The sequence below is a fragment of the Coffea eugenioides genome, chromosome 9 (genome assembly GCF_003713205.1).
Source record: "Coffea eugenioides isolate CCC68of chromosome 9, Ceug_1.0, whole genome shotgun sequence".
Lineage (NCBI taxonomy): Eukaryota > Viridiplantae > Streptophyta > Magnoliopsida > Gentianales > Rubiaceae > Coffea > Coffea eugenioides.
This window is the reverse complement of record NC_040043.1, coordinates 42,542,429-42,553,191: the sequence shown is the minus strand read 5'-3', so window position 1 is coordinate 42,553,191 and position 10,763 is coordinate 42,542,429. Positions and strand designations below refer to the sequence as shown.

Here is a 10,763-nt window from a genome sequence, read left to right as displayed (position 1 = left end):
GTAAGTGTGGAACTTCTATTCAGTATATGAATGCTCCAATTGACAGTTTCGGGCCCAAAACTTTTAGAACACCACTTCTTGTCAAAATTATCCTCACCATATTTAAGATTGTACGATTTTTTCTCTCTGAAATACCATTCTGTTGTGATGTATAGGCTGCTGTAAGCTGCTTCATGCTCCTTACAAAAATTTACAAATTCTTGTAAGTTATATGCTCCACCATGATCACTACGATGAATCTTTATGGACTTACTTGCTTCCTTTTCAACAAGAGTTATAAAATTTTTGAACATTGAAAATGCTTCAGATTTTTGCTGCAAAAAATAGATTCAAGTTTTTCGACTATAATCATCAATAAATGTCATAAAATGACATTTTTACCATTAGATGGTGGATTTATGGGTCTACATAAATCAGAATAAACCAATTCCAATATGTTCTTTGCTCTCCACGATTTTTTTTTAAAAGGTGATCCTGACGTTGTTTGCCAACAACATACTCTTTACAAACTTCTAAAGGAATTGTAATATGATGTAGACTAGCCTCCACATTTTTCTACTGCAGAGTCTTTAATCCACTAAAGTTTAGGCATTCATAATGAAAATAGCATAGTCATGCGACAACTTTTGATTCTATTTAGAAACATGAATGAGTCGAGTTTTGTAAATAGAGTGAAAACATATAATTTGCTGTCATGTTAATTTGAGCAATTAAGCCCAACTTTGCATCTCGAACTCGATATACTCTATCTTTGATAGAAATCTTGTACCCTTTTTCTAGCGACTAACCCACACTAAACAAGTTTGTCTTTAAGTCTAGAACAAAAAGAATATCAGTGATATTGTGAGTAGAATTTTCTTTAGTTTGGATAGTTACACTTCCTTTTCCCATAATGAAAACTATGATGTTATTACCAAACTTGACAGTATTACCGAATGATTCGTTCAACTCAGAGAATGCTTTTTTTGTCTCGACACATATGGTTACTGCAGTTAGGCCTGCAGGCGACTCGAGCTGCTCGCGAGCAGCTCGAGTCAAAGCTCGGCTCGAGCTCGTGTTGACCGAGCTCGAGCCGAGCTCGAGCCGTTCGTTAAGACAAACGAGGCGAGCTCGAGCCTTCGTTTCTTTGGCTCGATAGCTCGACGAGCCGCTCGTTAGGCTCGAGTCAGTGTGAAATTACAAATATACCCCTGAATCAATTAAAATTTACAATTTCCTCTATTAGGTTAGGTTACCCAATTTTCTTTCTTCACTTCCTTGGATCAATCTTCTTCCTCTGGCTCCGCCGACCGACTGTCCCACTGCCAAACTCCTAATTCGTACTTCCGCTACCGCCATCTCTGCTAGCTCCACCTCCACCACTTCCGCTAGCTCCTCAGCAACCTCCAAGTTTTCTCTGCTGACTGTCCTCAGTCCTAACTCTGTCGCAAGTGCAGCTCCAATGAGCGGGGGCACTCGGGTCCCTTACCTGAGAATCGAAAACACCAGATTCATCCCAGTATGCACGGAGCCAGAAAGGCAACCCTCTTGAAACCATGGGAAGTCCCAAACTCCCAATTCCCCGTTACTGCCATATCTGCTTCTACTAGCTCCATCTCCAGTTTCTCCACCGCTTCCACCAGCTCCACATAGGCAACCCAACCAGCTTTCGGAACCCAACCACTTCAACGAGGCTGACTGACGAACCCAACCAGCTTCTCAGTGAATTCCTATCTCCGGATTTTTTCTAAGCTTTTCCAGCGAGCAAGTGCGCAACCCACCGAGCTTTTCCTAGATTTTTGCAGGTATGTACTTAGCTTCTTTTTCTTTCTACTTAATGCGCCGTTTAATTCAACAATTTGTATAATGAAAATTCTATTAATCTGGAATGGTGATCAAGAAACATAATTAAAAGGGACAATTAATATTCTATCCCACTCACTGGACAATGATATGCACTATAATGGTACCTCAGCAGGTTTTTGACTGATTTGCCTTTCTTTCGGAGTATTTGGTGTCATAATTACACCTTAATTGCTCTCATCATCTTTGATGATTTGGAGGAGCTAACTGAGAAAATGAATGATGGTCTACTTTTAGTTGGTTATTTCCGTAATCAATTTGCCAAGTCATCAGTTTCAATTTTGGTTGAATGCACATTGCTGTAATAAATCTGAATTTTACATTTTATTGAAATGCATGACACACTTCCGAGTTCAATAATTTCTATTGTTATTGAACTTTTTCAGTTTTTTGAGACCTGAAAACTTTGGAACTTACAAACTTGAAATGGTTGGTGGAGTTTTGCTTAGACGTCAAAGGAGAAACTAATTGCATTTGGTAAGGTGAAGAAAGTACCATATTTTACCTCTGCAGGATTTGACTATAGAAAAATTCTTTAGGGGTTGAAATGAGGTTTCAGTTAGTATTTTAACAAGAAATACACACACACACACACACACACATATATATATGTTACTGGATTATAGATTTGTTGAATTAAGTATCTATATATAATAATAGAGCTACTAAGTGTAGATTTCCTTTTATCTCTTATAAATTGGTTCACTATCTTGTTTGAAGCTTTTGAGTTGAATAATTAAAAAGAATGCAACACTTACACAGTGAAACATTGATAAAAAGGTCCTTGTGGTTCACACATAATATTTAAATTCGGCCTTACTATTTCTTAATTTCTTTTATTTTATTTTTTTGTTTTTCCAGAAATTGAAGGATAGACAAGAGATTGTGTTGCCTATTTCTTGACTTCGGAGATGTTTGAGGTAATTTACCTTTAATTTTCTATTTAGAGTTTTGTCCAATTCTAACTCATGGTATTAAGATCACAGAGGTTAGTGCAGAATTGCAGATGGTTATAGAACGCTGGTGGAGTGCAATCATATATGCGATGGTTATGTGTTGTGTTGAGTTTGTTCCAGTAGGAAATTAAGGCAGTAGGGGACATCTTGCGCCTAATGCAAGGAGCAATATATTGTTTTCTATTGCTGTTTTTTGTCTTTTTTTTAACAGCTTGTGCAATTGCATGGGAAATTGGTGCCCTTTCGATTACATGGAAGAAACTTTGCTATTCTATTGATCTGTTTTACCATTCTTGCGCAATGCAGCAGGCTAACAATGACTACGATCATGTAGATGAACAAACATCTTATGATGTAGGCACCCTTGTGCTCCTGTTAACTTATGGTTTCTTTAAGGATTCGAAGATTTGATATTCTTTTCATATAGATGAATAATGTCAATAATGATAGTTGCGTGATTTGCTTGTACTAATAAGTTGATTTCTTTCACATGTTTATGAAATTTAATGATGCAAATGGTTTATATCATCTTGGAAATTGTTATACTTTTTGCATCTCACATTTGATCTTCTTTTGTCATGTATTTCATTTGCGTCATCTATAACTCATTGGGTATGAGTTTTCTGTTATTAGTATATCTCCATTTAGTTATCACGCATGAGTTCTGTGTGTATTGCTGGTTATCACGCATTTCATTTCTTTGATTGATGGTTTCATTCTTATTTGGCATTTGCATTTTTGCCAAATCGTTTTTCTTATGATTCTTTTAACCTTTAGGAATTTTCTGGAGTTGGAGTTGGTGGACTAATTCTCGCTTCATGTCATGCCTTGGTTCTTGTGGACAACAAGCTGCTTTTAATTTGTATTAGTGGATATTTGTGGAAATTTGGATAATTTGTATTAGTGGGCATCTGGATATTTTTGGATGATTTGTATTAGTGGATATTTGGACATTTATGATTGTATTAGTGCATAATTTGTAGGCCTCAAGATCAAGAATATGTGAAAAATTGTTATTATCATGCTAAATTTTGTCAAAAATATGCGGACAAAATTGCTGTTTTCTTGCTTAAATTTCCAGAAATTTTCGAGCTATTTTCGAGTTCGAACTCGAGCTCCTAACGAGCTAGAAATCGAGCTGATTTCGAGCTATTCGTGAGCCAGAAAATCGAGCGGAACTCGAGCTATTCGCGAGTCAGAATTCGAGCTAGGCTCGCGAGCTATAAACGAGTCGATCTCGAGTTTTCTTTTTCCTACATCGAGCCGAGCTCGAGCTTTATTTTTCGAGCTCGACGAGCTCGAGCTCGAACTCGAGCTCGCGTATAAATAAGTGTAGCTCGACTCGATAAATTCAAAACTCGATTCGACTCGGCTCGTTTGCACCCCTAACTGCAGTTGATGTCTAAACACCACATGTCCTATTGAGTTTCTTCATTCATGTGACATGCCGTTAAAAGAGACTATTCTTCTTCTTCTTCTTTTGTAAAGTTTGTCCTTTTTCATTTTGCCTATTCAAATTATTTCGATATTCTGACTGATAATGGTCATATTTATGATATTTGTAACATTCAACATTGGATTTGTCTGTTGACTTTAGCCTATGAATTGATGATTGATGGCCTCCTCATCCTCGTCCTCTTCCTCGAAAATTGATTTTCTTGGTGTTGGAGTTATTGTTGTTGGTTGCCACGATCATTGTTTCCTCTGCCTCTGCCTCTGCCTCTATATCCTCTCAATGTTGGGTGACTTTTTGTTGAAACCTTCAATACTCGCTCCTCTTTCTCTTGCTGGTTAATTTTTTGCTCATGAACTAGTAAAGAGCTCTGCAACTCATCAATTGAAAGTGCATCAATATCTTTCGATTCCTCTATAGAGCATATAACAAAATTAAATGTTGCTGTCACCGATCAAAGGATCTTCTCGACAATGATGACGTTCTCCAAATTCTCTCCATAGATCCTCATCTTGTTAACGATTGCCATCATTCTTGCAAAATAATTTATGACCGACTCGCTTGACTTCATGCATAAAATCTCAAATTCGGTCCGAAAAGTTTGAAACTGCACCCCCTTTGCCTTTGCATTTTCTTGATACTTCTTCTTCATGGAGTTCCAAATCTACTTGAAGGTATCTTTGCTAAGAATTGTCTCCAAGATGGTTCGGTCAATAGTTTGAAAAACGTGATTCTTGGCTTTAAGATCCTTCAAATTCAATGCTTCCAACTCCGTTTTCTGCACCTTTAACAATATTGCTCCAATTTTTGGCACTGCTATTCCAGATTCAACAACCTGCCAATACTCCTTGGATCTCAGAAAGTTCTCCATTAGCATGCTTCAATGATTATAGTGACCATCAAAGTAGGGAATTGCTAGCTATACAAAATTGTAGGTGGCCATTGTGACTTATCAATACAATTCTCATAACTCACTTTTGTTTTCACTCATGAACCTGGCTCTAGTGCCATTGATACAATTATTGAGAAAAATATTAAGAGAAACAAAGGACTAGACTTTATTTCTTTGTAAAGTTCATACTCAATTCCTAACATGAAACTGTTATATTTATAGAGTTTAAAATAACTCCACTAGCTATCCCACTAATTCCACTAACTTCACCTACTCCACTAACTAGGTAGAACGAAACAAATAAATATGGTCAACTGAAAAACAAGTGAATATTTATAATAGTATAGTGATAGGTAACTGAAATAGAAAAGGTACAGGGAGAGTTTACAACTTTTGATGTTCACATTGCTTCTGCTGTAACATGTTGTGACAGTTTTTGGAATGAATGCTGTATGGTTTCTCTTCCAAGTTAGACAAACTGTTGCAATAGTAAATCATGTTATCTCACCTGATTTTGCTTGATAATAGTGCTTGATTTTTAAGTCCTTCAAGGAGTATATCTTTGGTATCTTGCAGCTGTCTTCCTTATCACCTGTTTCTTTATCCTTATCACATATTTCTTCATCCCTTTTCCACATCTGTTAATAGATTTTCAAGGGCTTCTATTTTTTTTTCTTTTTTTGTTGGACTTCTGATTATGACTCTGTTTATCAACATTTCACAACCCAATTAGAAATGGTAGTAAATCTGTTACGACTACTGAAATAAATTTCATACAAAAAGATATCAAAAAGGTTTGGAATAGTTCTAGGTATGAAGTGGCTGCATATAAAGTTGGCATAGAAACTTACTGAAGTAGCATAATTTTTTGTTAACTTTTGCCCAACTTCAAAGAAACACTAGTGACCTTAATTGGAAAAAGGAAAAAAAAAAAAGACTTAAAAACCAGTGTATAAATTTACATTCCATTAATTAAAGTTTCTAACAATTGTTCGTGCCCTTGATTTGTTCTCTAATTACACAAAATTGAATGAATAAAAAACCGTTTCCTAGTTACAAAAATTATAAAATAAAATAAAGAACAAAGTAATATCAAATGCGTGCTTTGCTAGCTCTTGCCTATTTAACTGATATGAGTAGGGATGGCAACGGGGCGGGGTTGGGGCGGGGGACCCCTCCCCCATCCCCCGCCCCGTTGCCTATTAGTTCCCCCCGTCCCCCGCCCCGTCCCCCGCCTCCTGCTCCCGCCCCGCCCCGCCCCGCTTCCCCCGCGCGGGGTTAATAAAATTTTATTATATAATTTTATTATAATTAAATTTTAATAAATAATCAAGTACTAAAATATCAACACATCACCAAATTATTATTCATTGTAATTTTACAATTGAAACTCATAAAAACAATCAAACAGAAGTTATTTGAATACAATCCAATATGATGAAATAAATATAACTAAAATAGTCAAGTTTTCACTTTTAGTACAAATGCAATCACTAATTCATTATTGTGTTTGTGGTTTTTTTTGAGAAAAAAGTGTTATTCTATTAAGTGTAATTAGAAATTTAGTATAAATATATTAGTAAATTTAGTATAACTAATTAATAAATTCTATTAGTAGACATGTAGAATTATTCATATAATTGATAATATCAATTATATTACATAAACTAATATACATTATATAATACATCTAACTAATAATATCATTATCATAAGTTTATAACTAATTAACTTACATGTTATATATAATTATATATATACTTTTTTTTGTTTTGCGGGGGGCGGGGCGGGGGGGGGCGGGGGTATACTCCCCCGCCCCCCGCCCCGTTTCTAAGCGGGGGGAAAAAATTCCCCCCCGCCCCCGCCCCACCCCCCGCCCCATCCCCCGCCCCGAGAGCCCCCCGCGGGGCGGTTGCCCGCGGGCACCCGCCCCCATTGCCATCCCTAGATATGAGGCTGAAACAAGTCACCATGTTTAATTGTTTTTTTTAATAGCAATTACCATGCTCAATGGCCATGTATATTCTCACACTTAAAACATATAAAATGAAAACACCTGTATAAAGTCATGTAGTTGTAAAACAATTCTTGGCATTAATATACTGAGAAATGCAAGAGAATGCTAATAATAATCAACCTACAAATTAATTAACAGCTAAACTTCACTAATTACTTTTTTTTTAAAACAAGATAACATTTCTTTTCTAATTTTTACCAAATAAGATCATTTGTTTCACCATTTTGAGTACCTGATGGAGTGGACCATAAGACCTTACCTCCTATGTCTATAATTTGATGAATTACAAATATGACACATAATTAACACAATTGCTGGCAATCAAATACAAATCATTTTTCCTTCCAGATAATCTTCCCAAAGCCTAAGCATAAACTTGGTTTAGAATATTTTGCAAAAAAAAAAAAAAAAAAAAACATATTGACAAAAATGATAAATCATGCAACAAATTTAATATCTTGTCGATTTAATTTCAATTTCTTTGGTACAAATACAACTCATGGCCATCAGCAAGTGAATTAGGAATCACCATTCTCCCAAAAAAAAAAAAAAATTGTATTGAGTTTTAGACTTCAATAAGAATGCACCAATGTCAAAACCAGGCAAGTTTTTAAGGCAAGCTTGTAGAGAAATTTGGGAACTCAATTACTAAGGTAAACCCAAAGTTATCCCTTTTCCAATAGTTCAAAAAAGAGGGATTAATGGTTCTTAGCGGTAAAAAAGTGAAAAAAATTTGAAAAAGTTACTAAAGTAAAATTTACTTCATAGTTCATACCATAAACATGATTCTCAGACCATGTGACCGGAAAAATTAAAAAGTAAAATTCAAAAAACAAAAACAAACCAAATTACACAATTACCCTCAAGATTGGTATCACTCCAATTGCATCAAAATGAATGCATTAATTCCCGCCACTGAGAGGCTACATTTGTAATTTCACCGCCACTCCCATGATTCTTCAAGCTTCTTTTCCTCTCAAGAATTTGAAAAACCAGACTCTTGAGTTGGTTTTGCAGTTTTCTAGCTTTTCTTCTGCAATGGCTAACAATATTTTTGAAGCCTGTAAAAGAATGAGAAGAAAAAACCCTAAAATCCCCTTTCCATTTGAAAGTTTTCCAATTATGGGCTCATTTAAAAATCTTAATTATGGTCCATTTAGAGAAAATATCCGTTTGTTTCTTCAAGAATTTGCAGAAAAATTTGAAAATAATACAGTTCCCGGTATGGCTTCATGGTCCACTCTGCTGATCAATGAAAAAAACGGCATCGTTTTTCCCTTCTACACCTTTGAAGAAACCGTTGAGCAATCTCTTGACCCGTTCTGCGATTACTGCAAATTCAGTGGCAAGTTTTGTTACGCTTTTCTTTTCTTTTTTTACTGTTTAAAATCCTGGGTTTTACTTAATTTAACTGTTTTTCAAATTTTCTGGATGGATTGTGATATTCTTGATTGGCTTGTTGAATTTGGTGGAGTTATTGTTCATTTTCTTGATGGGTTCGGGTTAATTTTGAAAAGGGACATTTGAATTTTTGAATTTCTGATCATGCTTTGTAGGATGGGGTCATCATTTTGTATCTAAAAGAAAGTATCATCTGATTATTCCTGAAGTTGATTATTGGAAAAAGCCATTGAAGGACAACTTCTTGGATGTTCGAACTCATATTTTGTACGGTTTGATCCATTGCAACGGGTATGGACATCTGATTTGCATCAATGGAGTCAAAGCGGCATCCAATTTTCTCAGTGAAACTGATGCTATGAACCTATGGGATCGAATTTGCTCAACACTTTGCACCAGGTGATGTTTCAGAATGTTTCTTTTGTTGTTTCAATGTGTATTTTACAGTAATTTTTGTGGGTGATGAATCTGAGACATTGAGGTGATGCTTGCAGGAAAGTTTCAGTGCGGGATGAAATAAATCTGAGATTGTTGTATGTTGTTGGATATGGGCAGAGTTGGTACGGTAAGTGGGGCTACAAATTTAGCCATGGAACTTTTGGAGTTAGGAAGGGCAAGTATGAGTCGGCAGTTGAGTATATGAGGTCATTAAACCTTGATGCGATTATTTCTGATTTCGAGAATAAAAGCAAAGGAAGAAGAATTAAGCAGATTATCATTAAGTATAGAGGCGTGGTGGATATTCCGTTGATTACCTTAAGTGATTTGTTGAAGTTCATGCTTGGATTTGGAGGGCGAGCTCGAGTACAGGGAAAAACAGAGAACAAAGTGGTTAAAAGTAGTTGCCAACATGTTTTAAAGAGGAGGGACAATGCAGAGCCAATAAGTTTTGATGCACTTGTGACTTCAATAGCTAACAGCTGTAGGTGGCCAGCAAGGAGGGTCGAGCATGTGCTAAAGCAAATTGTGAATCTGCTGAAACAAAATAAGGGGGGTTGTGATGGAAATTATGGGGTTTCCAGGTATGAAATGCGTGAAGAGCTACGAAAATGTGTTGGAGATACAGGTTTGATTGATTTTGTGCTCAAATCTGTCACCTGCTTTGCAATAGGCAATTATGTTGTTCGTCGTTCAGTTAATTCATCTACCAGAAGATTCGAATTTAGCATTCAAGAAGTTCTTGAAAAGGCTGAACCAGATTGCCGGTGGCCTGAAGAAAGAGCAGAGCATGCATCAGAGGTAACTGCCAATATTTTGACAGAAAATAGCGATGAGGAGAGTACCGTGCCATGGAGAGAGTTGCAGGACAAGGCTAGGGAGTGCTTGGGTGAAACTCAGCCGATTGATTGTGTGGTACATTCAATGGATAATCCCATGATTAGAAACCAAAGCATTTCTCGAACAAAAAATCCATCGACCAAAAAGTTTGAACTCCCAATTCAAGGCTTGATTAAAGATGCACAGAATGACACTATGGAATGCAGTGTGGCTGAGGATGCTCTGTACTTGTACAGGAGTGTGCTATTTGGTTACAGAGATACTCATCCAGTAAATTTGGCAACTAAGGCTATCATGGATTCCAAGTATTTTGTGAAAGAATGGTGTTTTAAGGAACATAATTTGGATCCATTAATTGCACTATCATGCCTATTCCTTCCTAGTTTTGATGAGTTAGAGACAGAACTGATGAGGCCTTTATCACCAGCTGCAGTAGTTGTTGTACCTCTTTCTAGTACCATAGGTGAACTGAAAGTTGTTGCTCAAGCTGCATTCAGGGATACATATTGCATTATGGACAAATTTGTAGCGAGTCAAATTGGAGGCCTGAAGAAAATAGATGAAAATAAGGTGGTTTGTCATAGCATTGAGCCCAGTAGTCCTGTTTGGGTGAGGGGTTCAGGGCTGGACTTGGGAACAACACTGAGATATGAAGATGGGGCTCAAAGATTGACTGTGGACTGCTGCTGTGGGGCTAAATTTGATGATGGGGAGAGATTGGCAACTTGTGAAGTGTGCAATGTGTCTCAGCATACGAGGTGCAGTGGCATTGCTGATAAGGAGGATGCACCCTCAGATTTTCTGTGCTCAGATTGTGTAGCTGTATCACGTAGGAAATAGGATATATAGAAGGTAGCTTGCAATATTTATCAGGAGCTGAATTGGAAATTTGGCAGAAGATGATGCGGATGCCAAATCAAGAAA

General features: G+C 36.7%; 1 protein-coding gene and 1 long non-coding RNA gene across 2 annotated transcripts; both read left to right on the top strand.

The window, feature by feature from the left end:
* The first annotated feature begins 1,273 nt into the window (after positions 1-1,273).
* LOC113783822 lies at positions 1,274-3,817 on the top strand. The gene is made up of 3 exons (XR_003469990.1): positions 1,274-1,784; positions 2,704-2,762; positions 3,576-3,817. It is a non-coding gene; the product is annotated as an uncharacterized LOC113783822 (long non-coding RNA).
* A 4,567-nt stretch (positions 3,818-8,384) lies between these two features.
* On the top strand, positions 8,385-10,679 carry LOC113782629 (PHD finger protein MALE MEIOCYTE DEATH 1-like). The gene is made up of 3 exons (XM_027328504.1): positions 8,385-8,505; positions 8,717-8,960; positions 9,056-10,679. Exons 1-3 carry the CDS (start codon positions 8,385-8,387, stop codon positions 10,677-10,679), a joined length of 1,989 nt encoding a protein of 662 aa, XP_027184305.1.
* The last annotated feature ends 84 nt before the right edge of the window (positions 10,680-10,763 follow it).